General features: G+C 39.8%; 1 protein-coding gene across 1 annotated transcript; it reads right to left on the bottom strand.

Moving 5' to 3' along the window:
* Nucleotides 1-619: 619 nt before the first annotated feature.
* LOC124053601 (mucin-2-like) lies at nt 620-19,338 on the bottom strand. Its single transcript, XM_046378895.1, has 44 exons — nt 19,237-19,338; nt 18,183-18,227; nt 17,677-17,902; nt 16,926-17,055; nt 16,719-16,782; nt 16,283-16,365; nt 15,835-16,030; nt 15,610-15,735; nt 15,183-15,303; nt 14,370-14,505; nt 14,206-14,283; nt 14,055-14,124; nt 13,784-13,921; nt 13,479-13,628; nt 13,145-13,239; nt 12,693-12,825; nt 12,100-12,343; nt 11,849-11,889; nt 11,538-11,626; nt 11,156-11,310; nt 10,930-11,068; nt 10,321-10,425; nt 9,914-10,108; nt 9,421-9,493; nt 9,177-9,346; nt 8,754-8,910; nt 8,121-8,231; nt 7,720-7,861; nt 7,573-7,601; nt 5,610-7,454; nt 5,289-5,489; nt 4,610-4,851; nt 4,259-4,445; nt 3,555-3,762; nt 3,002-3,168; nt 2,757-2,826; nt 2,544-2,650; nt 2,382-2,413; nt 2,150-2,300; nt 1,999-2,036; nt 1,773-1,880; nt 1,594-1,633; nt 1,348-1,456; nt 620-1,182 (listed from the first exon to the last, which is right to left on the bottom strand). Exons 1-44 carry the CDS (start codon nt 19,283-19,285, stop codon nt 1,002-1,004), a joined length of 7,176 nt encoding a protein of 2,391 aa, XP_046234851.1. The 5' UTR covers nt 19,286-19,338; the 3' UTR covers nt 620-1,001.
* Between the last annotated feature and the right edge of the window lie 1,322 nt (nt 19,339-20,660).

Raw genomic sequence — 20,660 nt, 5'->3', positions numbered from 1 at the left:
CAAACAGGCAGAGACATTCACAGTCTGCACACACTAGCACATCCTCTCTTCTGTGAACATCATAGGCATCCTAGTATCCATTCTTTTGAACACACAACAAACAGCAGCAGCGTGAGGCTGGCCAAAGCTTATTTTACAAGCCTGCTGTTTCTGTTAGTTTGCTGTTTTCAAAGAAAGAAATGCTTTCCTCTCCTCGAGAAAGTCAGCTTTTGTAAGGATGGGTGGTTCTCAGGCCTGATCAAAGTCTTCCTGTTCTATTGATAACTAGTAACAATGGCTTTCTCTCTATGAGTGAATGGCAGAGTATTGCACATTACTTGATAAGACTGAGTATGTGAGATACAGGCTACTTTGGCGTATTTAAATTTCCATGCAGCATCAAAATAACAAACGGATCTGCAACTCAGCTGCTCCTGAACAACATGGATTCTTAGTCAGCTGTGTTTCATATTTGTGAGCAGTTAAATCTTAAAGAGCCAATTCATCCAAACCACATACACCTTCTTGCTTATTTTTTTTTTTATTTATGAACAATACAGACTGAAATTTACAGAAATCAACAGCAACAGAACAGTGACCTTGGTACTTTAAAAAGTATACACAACAAATAGTTTCCAGAGGGAGTCCATTTTCTCCACCTTCACTGTACAGGGGTGGAGACATAAATCTCAGAGACAGATACAGTATCTCAAACCTCAGGCAAATAAAAATTGCATGGCTGGATACCACTGTTGAGCAACTAACTTTTTGTAATTTGCCTGAAAAGACTCATTAACTTGAAGAGTTTCTGCTGACATAAAAATAGAAGTAATCACACCAAGAGCAGCATGGCCAGTGGGTACCCAATTGTGAAAGCTGACTTAATGCTGCACAGAAGAAAGTTACATAGTTCAACCTTTGATGATTAGTAAATGATTCACTTTAATTGTCTGGTAATTGCTTTAAAAGCTTTATACTTAAATTTCCATATAAATTCAAATGGAATTTACATTTCAATTAAATTAAATTTGATAGATGGGGTAGATGTCGCAGGCTCTGCACTCACAGCCGGTGATATGCTTGTAGTTGTATTGTCTGATGGTGCGGTCAAAGCACTCCAGGGTCACTGGTTTTATCTCTGAGCTCCGTTCCTGACACCACTGGCACTTCTGCTCCACCTGCAGTTCACCGTGTAACACGACCCTGTTGCAGCAAGCCGAGGCCCAGAGGGGGGGGGGGGGGGGGGGATTGAGACAGGATTAAAATTCAGGAAAGTTTCTTAAATTAAACCTCTCATCAAGTCCTCAGTTTGAACACTACCAAAAATATATATATATATATATATTATTTTTTAATATTTCTTTTCACCTGGGCTCCAACACACACTGGCCCTGACACACAGGTATCTGCATGACGGTGGTACAGTTGTCTATGGTAACGTTGATACTGGTCAACTTTGGAGCACAGCTCTGGCTACCTGGAGTCAGAGGAAATTAGTACAGGAGGCAATGTGATGACTGTGTGCAGAACACAAATTGAATCTGAGCTGCAAGTGAAGTTGCAGTCTGCAGCCGTAAATGACTTCAAAACATTGTCGATTTTAACTGAACTTACATGTAAAGCAGCAGTGTTGGTCATCCCAAATTCTGTCTTCCTGGTGAATTAATCACAGCAGCACAATTCAAGGATCAACTTTAATTTGTGTGACTTATTTTAACATTTAACAATAGTTACTGAATAAAGTCTGTAAGATGTTATTGTTATGAGTCGAATGAACAGAGGATGTGCAGTACCTCCTGACAGTTTTCTGCGGGACAGACTCTCGTCTCAGTCTGAATACCCTCAGTACTGCAATTGAATGACACACAGGGATGGGCGGCATCCTTCCATCTGTCTCCAACCTACACACACAAAGACTGATGTGAGGAAAAGACATCACACAGTACAATGATTCATATCAATTTCCTCTGAAGAAACATTCATTTCATTTTCATGGGATTGTTATGAGATTAAACATACCTTGTATGTTTTTCCGTTGTAACTGCATGTCTTCTCAACTGAAAAATAACACATGAGGTAATGCCCATGTACAGGAGGCCAAATGCATATTAGTATTCATGTGAGGAAAGTAAACTATCACTTTCAAATATTATCAAGTGCCATTGCTTACCACAAATCTGGTCAGCACAGCAAGTATCGTTTGCCAGTACTGCACTAGAATTGCAGTTAGTTAACACATGAGGTTTTGGAAAACACTCCTCTGTCCGAGTCTGGTTGTTGCAGGAACACAGGTGACATTTGGACTCCCACACCTCACCAGGCTGGAATACAGAAATACTTTCAGAATCCAATCTAGAGTCAGAGATATTAGTATTTCCATTTAATGGCACAAAGATACTTACTAGTTTGGGCTCACCAAGAGGCCCTTTGCAATCTGATGGACAAGTAAACAAACTCTACATTAACACACCTTACAACAACATGTTGAAATGGATGTCACATGCACATGTACTGCAATAACAATCAGTGTGTGTCAGCCTTATACTGTGGGTCACGTTACTCACAAGGACAGTCTGACACACAGATGTTTGAGTGATTTCCTGCCCTGAACTGGCCACTGGGACAAAAACAGCCTTTGCCGTTCTCAAGGAATGCTCCATTATTAAGCATGCTTTACAGCCAAAAAGAAGGGAAACACAAGTGAAAATCTTAATGGGGGATTATTAAAGTCGCAACGAGTGTAAGATTGTTGTTGGGTTAAAATAAACTTAACAAACCCTCCATAGCAGAAGTCATCCAGCTTGTTACGACATTCCTGGTAAAGCAGTCCTTCTGGACATGACACATCTGCAACACAAACAGGTGCAATGAAATTTTTAATGCTGTGTCAGTTAAAGGAAGAATTTAGCATTTTAACATTTTAACTAAAACCTTCATGACAGTCAAGTTGATAAAACTCCAAAGAAAAGTGTGCAAAAACACAGAAATATCAAAAGACAGAAAGAAGGTAAATGGTACAAACCACAGCGTCCATTAGTCAGTCCTCTCCAGTCAACACAGAAACCAGCATTATTGCATTCATCAGCGGCTTGCTCCAGTGAAGAGCAAGGACCATTCCTGCATGAATCAAACTCGCAGTTCTTCTTTTTAATCAGCAGATTTACATGCCTGCTGCAATTTGAAAAGACTCTGAGGGAACAAGATGGATTACATTAGATCTTTAAACGCCATGAAAGAAGACTATGTGGAGAGAAAACTAATTAAAATGTTCCATGTGGTTGTTATACAGTGGCTGCTGGCTGGTAACCCCTAGGTGGTCACTTGGGGGTCTTTAGGCGTTACAAGTGACTGCTAGGATACTAGCACCCAGGGTGTATCAGGTGACTGAGGATGGTTGCTGGCTACTGTGTTTCAGCATTAGTCACATAAATAGTTCTTAAGAAAAGAAAAAGCATTCCATTGCATTGGTCCTCACTTTTATGTTATAGAGTGGAAACATAGTACATTTTTACCAACTAAAGCCCTAATTCCCAATTCTACAAATGATTCCCTGACAAGATATGCATGGAGCTTACGGGTGGTGTAGCAGTTCACAAAGTGGGTCTGCAGGGCAGGGGGTGGTGCTAGTGGGTACTGAAGTGTGACAAGGTATATCCCTTGGTGCAGAGACACAGGCTGGCTTCAGTGGATCGGCGTACACCCAGTCATACGCTGTCTTATCACAGCAGCTGTCATCCTCTATCTGCCCTCCTTTACGGATACATGATCCAGCACCACACACACCTGGAGAAAACACAGACTTTAATTGAGTTAAACACCTATTAAAAGCTGTGCATGAAACAGGAAGGATAGCAGCTTTAGTGGTGGCACCTCAAATATCTCTACAGTATCTCAACCTAGCTGGTGCCATCATGATCCCCAAGAGAACTGGCTCAGCACAATTAACACCTAAATATATGGCTAAATTAGATGCTAAACGCACCATTCCAATGCCTATGTCCCTCTGTTTCTCTGTTTGTGTGATTAGGCAGTTTTAATTAAAATGTGGAAAAGCAAATTGCATCACAGACAATGTGGTTCTCTTGTGTTGTTTTTGTTTTGTTTTATGCAGCTTTAAACTGTTTGATTAGTATATAAGCCTATTCAGCAAAGCAGCTGACATGTTCTCAAGAGGTTTACTGACATCATCTGAAAATACACTCCACACAGCCATACACGTGTATAAAATGGATATACAGTATGCACTTAACCAGACCATCTCTTTCGATCCATCACCCACCACATTGTCCCTGGGTGTTGTTGACGAAGTACTCCATAGCCAGATTGACCACCAGGGTCCAAGACGGACTGAGGGAAACATAAGAGCGGACCTCTGGGAGATAGATGTAAACTATATACCCCGTGGTCTCGAACCTCCATCCATGCTCCTCGTATGGCGGCTCTATGGTCATATTGTTCAGAGTGGCCTAGGGCAGATTTGATCAGTATGAAAGCAACTCTGTCATTCTTCAAAGAGAGCCTTAAATACTTTAAATATCCCATACAACAGAAAATCATTATCAACCAATATATAATTAATCATGGTGACATAACATACTGTAAATAAATAGAAAGGTGTGTGGTATCCTACCTGTACTGAAAACAAGTGTGGATTGATATTGAGTGTAGCTATTTTATTCTGATATTTCACGATAATTCCCTTAGCACAGGAGCCTTCGAGGCCTGGCACACAGTAGAAGTTGTCCACAGCAATGGTGAGATTATGACGTGGTGACCGCTCCTCCACCAGGATGTAGGTGCATTCCTCCATGAAATCAAAGGCAACACCTTGGAAAGTGATGTAGTGGGGATCCCCATATAGCTCACAGCGACCTACAGACAGTATGGGAAAGGATCAGTGACAATCATCTTCCCCACAGGTTTAAACATTCTAACCTTGGAAAGAAATTAACCTTTGCTCTAGTACTATCATCTAGCAAAACTTTACACATGTGCAATATTTTTTATGTTTTTATGTTGTTATGTTTTTGTTTATGGCCATATACCAAAACAAACAACAAAACAAGCACTAATTATGAGAAGTTGGCATACTAACAAACTAAACACAGATGGTGACCAGAAACATTACCCATTAAACATCAGTGTATTAAGTCTGTCAAGGTGAGCATTTTAGCATCTGGAATTTAGGGCTTTGGTCATGGCATCACCTAATGTAAATACAGTGACAGTGACACGAGCATGAAGAGGAGGAATAAAAAAGAGCCAACAAGAGCAGTGGCGCAGGCCAACATTAGTATTAGTACACTTACAGTCACACTTCCATGTTTCACAGCATCCATCTGAGACTTTTATGGCCTGTTGTCGAGGACAGTTGGGAATTGTAGTCTCAGGACAATACACTGGGGTCAACTCTATCTTCTCATTTGTACAACTCCTGCTGTAGCAGTCCTCTATCCACGTGTCACCACAATTCCAGCTTTTTTCATTCTTCAGGTCTTTACACTTACACGCTGTTGGTTTGATAGACAGTGAATTTAGAAAAGACAAAAACATTGTTTAGGTAATTTAAGGAACTGTTAGGATAATATGAAAAAAAACAACGATAATGGGAACAAATACATGACACGCACCGGGAGGTGTTGTTGTCATGACTGTTGTACCTGTTGTGACAGTTGTAGTCTCTGTTAGGCTTTTGTTTTCTGAAGTGCGATATGTTTCTTCTGTTGTTGCTATTGTTGTGCCTGACGCGTTAGTCACTTCTGTAGGGTTTACTGAGGTTGCAGTGGTAGTAGCCATTGTAGTGGTATGAATAGAGGTGTTAGGGGTTTCAGAAGTAGTTGAGAGAGTTGTAGCTGTTAGTGTAGTGGGAAGCACAGCTGTTTCAGTGGTAGCTGGAGTGGTTGTAGTTGGTGTAGAGGCGGAAGGAAGCACAGATGACCAGTTTTCAGTGGTAGTTGAGACACCGGTAATGGTCGTTATTGATGTTGAGGTGGTGGAGGGTGCTGTTGACCATGTTTCAGAAGTAGTTGAGGCATTTGTAGTTGTTGATGCAGTGGTAGTGGAAGGTACAGTTGTTTCAGAGGTAGCTGGAGTGGTTGTAGTTGTTGATGTAGAGGTGGAAGGAAGTACAGATGACCAATTTCCAGTAGTAGTTGAGACACCGGTAATGGTCGTTATTGATGTTGAGGTGGTGGAGGGTGCTGTTGACCGTGTTTCAGAAGTAGTTGAGGCATTTGTAGTTGTTGATGCAGTGGCAGTGGAAGGTACAGTTGCTTCAGAGGTAGTTGAAGTGGCTGTAGTTGTTGGTGTAGAGGGGGAAGAAAGCACAGATGACCAGTTTTCAGTGGTAGTTGAGACACCGGTAATGGTCGTTATTGATGTTGAGGTGGTGGAGGGTGCTGTTGACCGTGTTTCAGAAGTAGTTGAGGCACTTGCAGTTGTTGATGCAGTGGTAGTGGAAGGTACAGTTGTTTCAGAGGTAGCTGAAGTGGCTGTAGTTGTTGATGTAGAGGTGGAAGGAAGTACGGTTGACCAATTTCCAGTAGTAGTTGAGACACCGGTAATGGTCGTTATTGGTGTTGAGGTGGTGGAGGGTGCTGTTGACCGTGTTTCAGAAGTAGTTGAGGCACTTGCAGTTGTTGATGCAGTGGTAGTGGAAGGTACAGTTGTTTCAGAGGTAGCTGAAGTGGCTGTAGTTGTTGATGTAGAGGTGGAAGGAAGTACAGTTGACCAATTTCCAGTAGTAGTTGAGACACCGGTAATGGTCGTTATTGATGTTGAGGTGGTGGAGGGTGCTGTTGACCATGTTTCAGAAGTAGTTGAGGCATTTGTAGTTGTTGATGCAGTGGTAGTGGAAGGTACAGTTGTTTCAGAGGTAGTTGAAGTGGTTGTAGTTGTTGGTGTAGAGGGGGAAGAAAGCACAGATGACCAGTTTTCAGTGGTAGTTGAAACACCGGTAATGGTCGTTATTGGTGTTGAGGTGGTGGAGGGTGCTGTTGACCGTGTTTCAGAAGTAGTTGAGGCACTTGCAGTTGTTGATGCAGTGGTAGTGGAAGGTACAGTTGTTTCAGAGGTAGCTGAAGTGGCTGTAGTTGTTGATGTAGAGGTGGAAGGAAGTACAGTTGACCAATTTCCAGTAGTAGTTGAGACACCGGTAATGGTCGTTATTGATGTTGAGGTGGTGGAGGGTGCTGTTGACCATGTTTCAGAAGTAGTTGAGGCACTTGCAGTTGTTGATGCAGTGGTAGTGGAAGGTACAGTTGTTTCAGTGGTGGATGAAGTGGTTGTTGGTTTAGTGGTAGTGGAAAGTACAGTTGTTTCAGTAGTAATGGTCGTTGTTTCGGTGGTAGTTGATGCAGTTGTGGTGGGAGTCGTGGCAGCTGTATAATTGGTGACAGGCGTAGTTGTAGTTGGAGGTGGTGGAGGTGCTGTTGTAGAGTAAAGATGAAATTGAGATCTGGTGGTATGAGCAGATCCTGTGAACGCACACAGACTCCAAAACACTTGAAAACTAATTTCCTACTTTTGTGTAACTAAATGTTGATTGACATGAGATAATAAATGTACTAGTATATGAATATAATTCTTACTTACGACATTTAACTGTTCCATTTTCACAGTGGCTGACAAGGATAATAAAAGAGAGTTCCAAATATCCATATAAGTCCACAATAATTCATACTATGATTAAACTGAAAATGCACACATTTAGACATATGTATTAAGAATGGCCCAGCTTACCATTCAGCAGAGTGTATCACCACTACTGTCCCAGGCTGAATGATGGTGTCATTAAAATAACAGGTGCAGTTTCTCAATTTGGTGCATTCACCAGTATTTTCATCATAGTATGGGGCCTCCTTTGAACATCTGGGGTAGCAGCCTTTTACAAGAATAAACATTATGTTTATTTTATGGGTGCAAAGAACTATAAGAATGTATTAGACCAATACCTAAATCATTCATCAGCAGTAGATATCTACATTGAGAGGATTTCATTCTAAGGCTTCTTTATACAATGATTTCTTTAGATGACACTACCAGAATTAGACACAAGCAAAATAAAATTAAGATATTATTTTCACTGACTAACAATCAGGTTTAGCTGTTTTATTTGAATACATATAAGAAAGTCTGGTTACCTTCCAGCTTGTGAGTGAAGTAGCTGCTTTTGCCACAGGTTAGCATCTCCCCACAGGGTTCATAGTGCCAGCTGCACTGACCCTGCTCATTGTAGTAGTCACAGTAGACCGCTGTGGTTTAAATGATCACACTTTAAATGATTACAGACTCAGTTATACTTTATGTTTTGCAAAATTTCAATAATGATTAAGACAGTTTTCATCAAGTCTTTAAAATATGTGACGTACCAAGCAGTGAAATAAACCCTTTTACATGCCTGTAATCTACTGTATGTGCCACATTATACAACTCTTATGCAAGAAAGTAAACTTAAACAAGAAATTATACATTTAGTGTTTAGCATTGTTTGCTTTTGGTAAAGTTTCTTGTAACAATCTTCTTTCATGAAAAGTGGTAACAAGAACCAACCAAGCAGTAGGAACGCCCAACATGGACTGTGTTCTGCCAATACTATAATCTTATGCTTCTTATGGTACAGATATAAAAGAAAGAAATAAATTAACATTTTTGTATATTCAAAAGAAGTTCTTAACCTGTATTTTATGCGCATTTGAGGGTAAGAGGGGAAAAGATACTGACTATCTTTCATCAGAATTGTTTTAAAAGTTATACAGTGTTGCTACGTAACTTACGACACAAATCAGGTGTCCTCCAGTTTACACACACATTGTGGTCACTGCAGGCCTCTGCGTAGGCTGCCACAGCTGTGCAGAAGCCCAGGAACTTCCCCTCAAACTCACAGGAGCAGGACTCCTGCACACAGGCATGGTAGTAGGGCTCTGGATCTACCTGGGGATTGTTGAACATTCAGAGTGGAACTTTTATTAAAGCTGCTCTCTGATAAGGTCTATTGCTTAAAACAGTGAAATTGGATAAAAACACTCAGTGTCAACTCAGCTTTTGCAGGTCAATGGTTCATGAATTATATGAGTCACTTCATTTCAGTCTCTTTCTAAGCCACTCTGCCTCCAGACTGTGTAGTGATTGATTTCCTGCACTGGAATCCAACCCCTCACACTGGTGTTAGTGGCATGCTAAATGTGTAAAACACATACTGTTAAGTGGCAATCTTTGAAAGTGTCTCCTGTAAGGATCAAACAGCGCCGTTGGGCCCATGCTGAGCAGTAGGAGTTGCGCTCGCATGGAAATATCTCAGTGGTCACATCAGAGCAAGGGGGTGAGGTGGCTTTCCAGCTGTTGCCAAATGCCATGGAACTGGACACCACTAAAAACAGATTTTGTTGTGTTATTTTGATACAGGTATTGCTACTTCATGAAAGCAAGAGAAAACTTGTTTACCTGCGGAGCCACTTATCTGCAGGTCATTCATCTCATTGGAGTCAAAATTCCCACAAAGGCCACATACTTGGTACTGCAAGAGAGATGCATTTTAAAAAAAAAAACGTACATGTAAAATATATGAATTAAAGGATCAGTTGACTCTTAGGGATGGTCAATGCTAAAACATCATATCAGTGTCTTTTCTGATACCACCAAAAAGCTAAACAGAACACAAGGGGAGAAAAACTACAAAATAAAACAGGAAACTAACAAAAAAGAAACTTCAAACACACGGAATTGGAAAATTTCAGCACCCAGTGGTTTTAAGCTAAATCAAAGTTGACTTGAATTAGTTAAATAAATAAATGCAAACAATTGTTCAAAACGCTTCAAATTTTAATTTTAACCTTATGTTAAGGTGTCCCTAGTTTTTCATTTACACTGAGGAGCAAAGTGTATTCATGCTATATAATATATAAATGACTGTATGATCAAAATCCTCATCACTCACCCTCCAATGTGCATGCAGCTCTATGGTGATTCGGGTGTGTTTGTCCCAGATGAGAGTTATTCCTCTGCTTGGCACTAAGATTATGATGTAGAGTCCCACAGTGTGTATGGAATAAAGCGATTCTTGTTGCAGAGTCCAGCCATCATGGTGGCGTCTGGTCACCTTCATGTCGCTCAGTGTCAGCGTGACGGTGCCCTTTTAGGACAGCACAGGGTATTTTTACACAAGTTTTTATGAACAAGTCACCAGAAATTCCTGGTTATTGGATGACAGATGTAGTTGACGAATCGTGTGAAGCAATGGGATGAAAACACTGAACAAAGGAATAGATATTACAGTGTGATGGAGATAATGAAGGTGAGTAATAAATCTGTGGAGAGAAGAACGGAAATCACACAAACAGCCACCTGCAGATCGAGGATGATAGAGCGAGAGCAGGTGAGAGCCTCATCACAGCAGGGCACACTCTCCACTCTGACAGAGAAGGTGCCATTTCTAATTCCACAGTCATCCTGGAGAAAAAAAAGATCAGAGTTAAAAACCTGTTGTCATAGAAAATGTGGCAAAGTATAGTCTGCATTTTTAGAAATGCTCCATGGTTTTGTTGGCCATACAAAGCGGGTAGAGAGAGGGATGTGACATCCAACAGCTGACATTAAATCAACAGCAGTTGCAACAATTCAGTCAAGCAGCATGTAATGTATCAGAATCAGAATAAGAATTCCTTTATATATCCCCTAGGAGGAAATTCTTTAATTTTAAAAGTGTTGTCCAAAAATAATAATAATAGAAGTAGTGTTAAATAATAAAAACAATAGAAAACAGTAAAGAAAGTTGGGAGCGTCTGTAACAGGCTGCACACATGTTGACACATGTCCACTGATCAACGTAACCATTCAGCTACAACATCTACATTTTTCTTATGGTATCTGGATGATGATGTCCTTACAGGGCAATTTATTGGAAGTCTGCAAAGCCTGAGCGAAGAGACTTGAGCAGTGGATTTCCTTTCTCACCTCTACAAGTGTGTACTGACAGTGCCCATCAAAGCGGTACCATTTGGAGTCGAAGGTCTGGTAGTGTCCGTTTCCGTAAACTTGACACTTCCCAGGACAAGGCTCATCTCTGCAGTGCCACTGACCCTCACCACAGACGCTGTAAGACACAGTGTAAATCTTTTAGTGCATTGTGTGTGCGTTTTTGAATGGACAACTAGGAAAGCAGCGCTAATGCGGGTGTTACCAGGTCTTGCAGTTGGTTTTGACAGACTGTCCCGCATTGAATACTTTGCCGCTGTAAACACAAGTGCAGTTGTCCAGAGAAACACAATTTCCATTGTGATCCTCATACTGGTCATATGGGCAGTAACAGCCACTATCACAGGTCATAATGGAACCCTGGAAATTACACAAGGATATGTTTGACCAATCACAACAAAAGAAACCTGTTCTGGACAATGGCTGAATATTAGGCATGCAGTTCATTGACAGAACATTTATGTAGAATATAAGACAGATTATTATTAATATTAACAAGAAGTTAGCTCCTGCTTTCAAATGAAAATGGAAAATACTATGGACATAATGGCAAGCTGTGTACATAAACATATAATCTGTTGACCTACCGTTGGTTTGCTGAGACTGTCACAGGTTTTCTGAGCCGTGTTAACTGGGTACTCAGCGCAATGAACGCAAACCTTCCCATTTCTGCATCCTGATGGGGTCAAATATTAAATACATAAAAGGTATCTATTAGCGTGTTGAATATTATATTGCAGACAGCTTGAAACATCATGTCATATTGTCAAGTATTTTTTCTTGGGTTTTGTTTTAATTTTATGAACCAGTGTCACAATTACAAGAATGAAGCGGAAACGAAGGAGCAAAGACAACAAAGGTTGACTATCATTTTGTTATAGGAACAATAAATATTTACCACAGTCATTAGAACATTGCAGTTTTCCATTTTCGCAGAAGCTGTAATAGACATAACATTTGGTTTGAGATACATCACAACTGGGCTACGCAATAGAGTACACTGTTACAACATTGGAAATATGTGGTTAAGGCAGGCAGAGGAAAATAACCACTCAACCACTAGGGAAGAAAATTACACAAGTGACATGGTAAGATAAATGATATTTAAGAATTTTTAAAAGTGTGTAAATACTCAGATGATCAGCTCACCACTGTCGTCCGTCGATAACAATAGACCCCGGTGGTGTTGTACCGCCATAATAGTGACAAACACACTCTGCCTTTGGGGTACAGATGTGGCCCAAGTTCTGGTGAGTCCCCTCTGGACAGCCACAGCCCTCCACCGGCTCGTCATCCAGACCGCAGCGAGGGTCAGGGCCGGACAGGGAACGGCAGGTGTGGTTACATACTTGGATGTTGTAGGAGAATTCTTGGTTGTTCTGACACTGCAGAGCTGTGACACAACATTGTGATTAACATGAACCGTACCACTGATTTTTAAAAGAAGCAACACTGTAGTTGATTCAACTTGCAATCTGTTCATAGAAGCCTTTAAATTTACCGATATTAACATCTGGTGTCTGAAAGACTTTTAATTATCCTTTTATCATTAGTGCAAAGGTGAAAAAATAACACATCTTACAAATCACCAGTAGCAGAATTGATTTAAAGTATACTTTTTGAACCAGTTGTGACATTGAATAATTTGAAAATTACTCCATTGGCTCTTTTCCATAAACTGTGAGCAATACAGTGGTAGGATGCAGACAAAAAAGTTAAATATTTATCAAAGCTGAACTTACTGCAGTTCGTAGCTTTCCTCCAGTCACCAACTACAACACCCAGACTGGCACAGGCTTTAGCATAGCTGCCCAGGGCAACACACAAACACTGCTGCAGACTGTTGCCACAGTTACATGTTCTTTGGATGCAAGCCTGGAAACGAAAGGCAGTTTTATGTTAACAGGAGTCATCACTGATGTGTCAATGACAGTTAATAGCTCAAAAAAAGGAGGACTGAAACTGCCAAAATCAAAATTGAGTAAAGAAATGTGTATCATGTCTAGCTTCAGCTAGATTAGACAAGTTAGTCTATGCAGTTTAAAAATGTACAAGAGGGAAAGAGTTTATCCCATGACACTGAATGACAGCCCCTTATTTGCATAAAGAAGCAGAAATGCATGGCAGTTTCAGCAGTTTTGTACAAAACATCAATAGTTCACGGAGATTTTGTTTGATGCAAAAGCTTTGTTACCGTGTGGTAGTGATCAGTTGGGATGTGACCATGGCATTTGGCAAATATACCAGTTGGGTTGTTCAACACAGAACACCTTTCATCTGCAAATATTTCTGCAAAAACATGTATTGAGATAATGAAAAATTTCTGTAAAACTATTTGGAAGTATTTTTTTCTTGTGGCTGAAGTATTGGTATCTTAACAAAAAAAAAACATATTCCAGTGTTTTGATAAATAAATAAATTCTTTCATGTCTGTTCTTTTAAAATAGCTTATCAATCCTGATATACAGAATACAGGATATATGTGTATTTTCAACATGTTACAAGCACATGCATGTGTTAATTGGCACCATTGTCTGTGTTGATGCAGCTGCTGGGTATGTCTACTGTGCAGGTATCCACACTCCAGGACAGAGCAAACGGCTGAGCTGCATTCTCAATGATCCCGCTGCTGGTGGTGAAGTCATCTGTGGTGTCATTATTGCTGTTGCCACAAAGACCTGAAAGGCAAACCGAGTTAAGTTACAAATCAAACTGGCACATGCTTAAGAGCTCATGGAAAAAAAACTCAAGTCATAAGAAAACCGAATCCCAAAGGGGAAAGCCAAAGCCAAAGGCAACATACAGTATCTTGTCCGTAGACTGAGATGCAAACCTGAGATCATGCCAGTGTGGTCTGTGGGCGGCGTGATGTACAGCTGGATTTCAGGAGACATCTGGACTTGGATCTTGAGACCAAATGATGTCTGGATCTGGACATACATGGAGGACTGCCAGAAAACCAGAGCATCATCTGACAGGTGACAAGTTGATAAGCAACTGAGTGGGTGAGTGACCAAGCCATTTTGGATGCATACACTATGAGACGTACATATTCACATTAAGAACTCTTGCAACTGACAATAATTTTTCCCATTGATTTTTACCAGACTGATGGAGTTCAGTGATCTCCTCCTCTCCAATTTTAACCATGTTGTATGAAAATGTATAAATTTCCTGCAAAGTTAGAAAAAAAAAATCATTTAAATTCAATAACTGTACACTACTTCTGCTCACTATTTGTTGGTCTGCTTTTACCTGAAAAAGCTGAAGAATGACTGTTTTCAGAGAAGGTGCCCTCGTAGAAAACTCTATTATTACAGTCCAGTTGAAACCCTAAGAAATTAATTCAAAAAGCAGTTACCATCATAAAAGACAACATACATTAATGTTAAATGTCAGGGTAGTGGGGGAAAATTCACCTTAGAGGCCACATATGTACATTTACCAGGAACCACATATTGTTTGCCATCAACTGTTGTCACAAACTGTCCTTCAATGATACACCTGGGAGGGCAGAAGTTTTCCAAGCATCGCCATTTTCCACCTTCACATATACTGTGAGGAGAAACAAGAATTTAATTTAAAAGTATTGTTGGTCTTTGGCTGTTGTTGTGTGACACCGCTCTCACAGTAACTTGCCAGCAATGAATGGAGTATATGCCTGGAGTTAATCACAGGTGAGCGTGTACTTCATTTACATTCATGTAGCTGTAATTTGAGCAGCGTTTTTTTTTTCATGTAATCTTTTACTCACCTTAAAGTTGTATAATCCCCTGATCTTTGTGTGTTAGCCCTTTATAACTGCAGAGGGAGCCAATCCTCTTCATGGAGGCTGCCATGTTGCACAGCCATGTTTCTACAGTAGCCCAAAATGGACAAACCAAATGCTGGTTCTAGAAAGGGCTTTTTATGTTTTTAGCGGCCACTGTAGGCCACTGTGAGGTGAGGTGTTTTCAGTTAGCTGCAATGTGCAACCACCCCACTAGATGCTGGACCTTTTAGATTTTAGATTATTTGTCATTCACATCACATATAAATGAGTTAAGTGGGGAATAATCTTGTCAATAGTCTTGCCAATAAAACCAACAACAGCCAGCCGTTTGCTTGTGTTTGTATGATTGTGGCATTGAAAAAGGTCGGTCTAGTCAGTCTAGGTCACATTTCATTTTATCCTAAATGGAAATTTGAAATTCAGGGATATTCCATAAGTAGTATAGTTTCTGCCCACTCACCATGACTGACACTTGGTGCTGTGTATTTCTCCAGTTGAATAGCTCTTGCCATCAAACACACAGGGGCAGCTGGACACAGTTACACAGTGGAAGCCGTCTGCACGATCATTAAGCACCTTTCCTATAAAACAAATTAGTCAACTTTTTATTATTAGGCTCTTGCAGGCTGAAGAAGCACTTCCATAACAAAGTCATGTATCAGTTATCTAAATGCAGTGCGAGATGTGCCTGTAAAGGAACTAAATACCTTCTTTATTTGAATGGGGATAAAATAATTTAATTGTATGACTCTTATAGGCTTTCAAAATGTTATTGCATTGAATGGATCAAACTCTAATGCAAATCATTTTAATAAAAAAACTAATGGTAATAAAAAAACTATGTCAAACTATGTATAAGTGAAGTCATACAGTCAGACAGGGCTCACCCAATGGGCAGACACAGGTGCTGATGAGATCCTGGTCAGACAATCTGGGGTTGGGGTTGGAGCAGCTGGGAACAAAGGCAGCACCCTGTTCTTTATAAACAAGGTCTCCTGGACACCTTGGTTTCTCTGCGTTCACCCACAGAAACAGACCAGTCGTCACATCAGTAAAATATACACCTGAACCGATTTGAACAGCTTTAAAATCGAGTTGTAAAGAGCACCTACCACATGTGGTTACAGATCTCCATATGTTCCAAACATAGCTGCTGTTTCCACACAGTTGGGCAACTTCTTTGAAGAAAGCACAGCCAATGTGTTTGTTCAATTCATAGCTGTAAATATTCTGTTCACAGAGTTGGATGTATTGAAGCGTCCTGGTTTGCAGGCAATCCAAGGTGTAGGAAAAGAACAGTCTGCACACCTAGAAATATCATCAGAGGAAGCACCTGAACACCTGGGACTGTGACACACTGTATAAACTGTAATTGTAAAAAATAACGATGAAGTATGATATTTACAATATTTTAAAACTGACGATAATAATATCATATAAAGTCACTGTTTCATCAGAAGCCAGTAGTGTTAATTTACATTATGCCCTGTGTTTTTATTTTCAGAAAGGTCAGTGAGTGTGTACAGAGTGACAGACCCCTCACAACAATGGTTAACTTACCGTATTCACCACAGAGGTGGGATCTCGGGTTTGACACGTGTCATCAGCAAGCACGCTCTCGGAAATCAACTGCTGCTTGTTGCCTGATGTCATAAAAATTGAACAGAGCAAACTGTATGCAAACATAAACCTAATCAAGAGTAATCAAAGGTTGTCCCCATAATCAGCTAAATGACAACGTTGAATATTTAGTCTGATGTTTTATAACACCTTTCAGGAACATCTAGGCTCACTTTGACTCAGTTTTTCACCGGTTTCACATGAATTTTGTGTTTTTGTTTTTATTTGAATCCCATTTACAGGCTTATTACCACAATTTTTATTACTTCTACCTCCAACTCTACAAATGTTACTACTTCTAAAAGTACTGCTGGTAATATATTGCTGCTATTCTACAACATTACTGCTATTAATTCCAGTCGTTAAGTTAAAATACCTGGAACATTGTGTTTTCCACACAGTCCGGTCATGTCAGTGCTCAGCTCCTGCTCCAGCTCCACCTTAACAACAAATTTAAAAGAAAAGCTTGAGTGGATGAGGTTATTACTCTACAGTACCACATGAGGTGTGACTCTTCTAAGTAACTTAGGATGAGTATGTATTAGCTCTATGTTCTCAACATGTAGCATCAGCATCCACTGACCCACAGACTGTCTATTCCTCCAGGTACATTGTGCCAGGTGACAGACAGAGGAAGCAAGGAGCTCCTCAGTTTAGTGTAGATGCCGTACTGAAAGATATGCTGATAGGTGTGGTCGTACGGAAGGGAAACACTGTCAATGAAGAAACATACACTGATATCAGTACAGATGCAGAGAACCCAGGTGATCACAGTGGGTTCTAAAGACAAAATAAAGAAATATGTTTAAATCCAATTTTCACACAAATTGCAAAGAGCAAACCTTTATTTACTTAAATGTTTTACTCAACATGCATCCAAAGCTGTTTGTATTTAAAGTTCTTTGTCAGACAAAAAGAAGAGGACGCCCTGATGTAAAACAGGTAAAAAAAAGAAAATTTTTACTTCTGACTGATTGGATGCCTTCCCTCTTCCTCAACTTTGATTTTACAAAGATTATAAAATGGATTAAGTATTACTCTGTAACTGACCTTGAAGCTAAAAACTTGACTTAATACTGAATCCATTAATAATGCTCAGTGTCTCAGAGTCAGAGCTAATAATCAGCTAACACTGGAGACATTAAATGGCATTAAAAGTCAACCACCTTTGCTGTGTGGCTGAGTATGAATGCCATTTGTGTGAATGATTTGTGTCTTTTGGCCAAACACTCATCCACTGCTTTCTCACACTATCACTATTTGGTGTGGTTAAGTAATATTAATATATCAATCCAAATGAAAAAATGAGGGTAAATTAATTTTTTGGCCCAAACCTCTGCGTCTCCACCAGGATGCTCCCATTTTGCAGAGTTGTCCTGATTTTATTGATGATTATCTCGACTTGGACCAGCAGCCCGCTTTCGCCTCGCCTTGTGGTGATCTCACATTCCACCCGGTTGTGGGTGAAGCGGGTGAGGGTGAACGGGCAGTTGGACCGCATATAGTAACTCGAGCCATTGAAAGGCTGGACGACCCCGCTGCCAAAAGTCCTACAAGTGTCTGATCATTTAAGGTCAATTTACTGGTTAGACAATGGTTGAATATTACAGCCAAAATTTTAATTAATCAATCAGTAATACTATCATTTAAATAATCAATTCAGAACTCAATAGTGAAATTTTATGACTTTAAATTACTTTTGCATTACCATTGCAATGAATTCAGTCTTTTTTGTAGCATGGTTGATTTTTTAAAAAAACATGTTTAGTAATAATAGGAATTAATCTATAAAGTGAACTGATCAAGACTGACAGACTGATTAACTGATAGGCCAACTCACATTTCTGAGTTTCTGTTGTTGTAAGCAGTTCAGCTGTCCCTAAAACTAGGAGAGAAATACAGCATCAAGGTGGAAGCAAATATGAATAATAATAGCAATAATATTATACAACACTTAAACAAAAACATAGAATGGAATGCACAGACAATACATAGCAGCAGTGAAACGAATATTCAGAATCTTTACTTGAAAGCTTTGCAAAAGAAACACAAATTTCAAGGTAATATTACCAATATTATCAATATTAATAAGGTCATAATACTCAAAATTATTGATTTGATAGATTTGCAAAACTGGCTTAACAACTTGTCCTCGGAGGAAAATAAGGTCCCCAGAACTCTGTTTGAAGCTGGAAGGGTCCTGCAAAAAAGTAAAGCAGTAGGTCCTGGCAGAACCACTGAGCTGCCTATGGGCCAAAGCCCCAATGGAGAGCTGGGCCATCCGGACCACTGAACGAGAACAGATTTTTTTTCACTTCTAATTCAAATCTCTTTCCTCAAACTACATAATGAACCTTTAAGTAAAAGTAGCAAATTTTGCAAGCAAAAAGTTAAGTAAAAGTATTAACTGGTAAATCTACTTGTAAACTACAAAAAGAAGTACTCAATTATTATACAACATAAAAATTGCATAGAATTGCTAACAAATAATTATATCATTGGGTAATTATTACCCTTATTACAACGCTTAAATGTGTAAGCAGCATTTCAGTGTTGTAGTTGGTTGTGGTGCAGCAACTGAACAGCATGAAATGGAAGTCGAAGCTCCTCAAATTTGTACTTATTTTTTATTTCACCACTCAGTCTAATAATGATGTACACTACTTTTCCAACCTTAGACTGCCAAATGTGATAAAAGGCTTTTGATTTCATTCAACCTCTGCAGTTAAAACCTTTTCAAAGTGATCAATCAATAAATAACAAAGCAGAATATGGAAAATGTTAAATTGTTGTATGTCATCCTTTTGGCTATTTGTCTAGAAAGATCTGGTCACTTTTTCTGCTTAGAAGAATTAATTCATATTCAAATAATGAAAAGAATAAGTGCATGGTACCTGAGGTCAGTGATAAACACACAGCTAGCATCCATCGCTGTGAGGTCATGCTGCCTGATGCTCCTCACTGCAGGAAAGCAGGTAAAGCCAGGAGCAAGGGCACAGATGGACTTATATATGCAGTGTCCAAACAGTGTGTGTGTGTGTGTGTGTGTGTGTATGTGTGTGTGTGTGATGTGATCTGAACAACCTACTCTGTAATCATAGATGTGCAAATACACACACACGCTTGATTCAATGACACAACCAGGAAACTAGAAATACGAAAAAAAATAAAACCAATAGTGAATTAAACATTAAACTAAATGGTAGTAATCCAGAAATGATCTAAGCAGTTTGATTTAAAGCATATCCTGCTCCCCTACTAAAGAAATGTACTTCATGGAATGACAACAATCCCTGATACGTACTCCCGTGGGAAATCGTGAGTGCATGTGTGAGAGATCTTGAAAAACACCAGAATGGATACACAAACACAATCTGAGCTGGAGAGTCTGCAACTTGAGCCTGTTCTTTTATTCTTTTCAAACTAATGTTTTCTGCCTGACAAAGCTTGGTTGGTATCTGTGTCCAACCTCACATCTAATAGGTAAAACATTAAGTCCTGTATTATGAACAAAGATGGATGCCTACTTTGGGCAAACACTGGTGAATCAGACAATGCCTTGCCCGTTAACAAAAAACAAGTGGACAATGAGAAAAATGACAAATGAGTCCATAGGGAAATGGCCAGGGTGCACGAACCCGGATGTAGTTAATTATTTTTCTGTTTGAGAGGTGAGGGAAAGTACCACATGATGTTTAAAGATGTGCTCTGCAGCTACTCAGATTTCTTCTCAGCCAAAGATTGTAGTTAGAGCTGCGAAATGAGTCACAATGAGTCACAATCAGTCAAGTGGTAAAAAGATTAAGAGGCTTACCAACAGTCAGGCTACATTAAACATGGGATCTTTAAACCTAAGGCACCAGCTGCCAACTTATTTATTGCATTCTAATTTAAAAAAGTGTCTAGATATTAGTACTGAGGTATGCTGTCTCTGCATCAATAAACTGTGACTATAGATATAACTTAACTGCAGTAGCGTGGTTTCAGGTAAACCTGAATCCAAATGTTAGTGGTCTGTCAGTCTGTCAGTAGTAATACAGTTGTAAACCTGTCCAGTGTTGGCATGGGAAAATGAATTATGATGCTGGGTTAACATTTCACTGGCCTAAGGTCTAATAATTACTTGATAACCTGCAACAGAGAGCTCTGTCAGTGCAATGTGAGACTGAGCTGTACAGGAAGGAAATACCGTAAAAATAAAAATAGTGCCGTTTCTGCTCTAGTTTGGTCTCTACAAACTTCAGAGAAAAACATCCGGGTCTTTTTAGCCGGTGGCTGTTCCACTTTGCTGACCAGCTCGCCAGGTGCTAACTGAATC

Source organism: Scatophagus argus, chromosome 22 (assembly GCF_020382885.2).
Source record: "Scatophagus argus isolate fScaArg1 chromosome 22, fScaArg1.pri, whole genome shotgun sequence".
NCBI classification, from domain to species: Eukaryota; Metazoa; Chordata; class Actinopteri; family Scatophagidae; genus Scatophagus; species Scatophagus argus.
The sequence above is the reverse complement of the archived record's forward strand: the minus strand, read 5'-3'. Positions and strand labels throughout refer to the sequence as shown.

Excerpts from the sequence above, each read along its gene's own strand:
- LOC124053601 (XM_046378895.1), bottom strand. The coding sequence starts at position 19,285 with ATGACCTCACAGCGATGGATGCTAGCTGTGTGTTTATCACTGACCTCA. Across the intron at positions 14,284-14,369 it reads GTACATATGTGGCCTCTAAG|GGTTTCAACTGGACTGTAAT; the intron begins GTGAATTTTCCC and ends TTAATTTCTTAG. Across the intron at positions 12,344-12,692 it reads GAGGAAAGCTACGAACTGCA|CTCTGCAGTGTCAGAACAAC; the intron begins GTAAGTTCAGCT and ends GTTGTGTCACAG.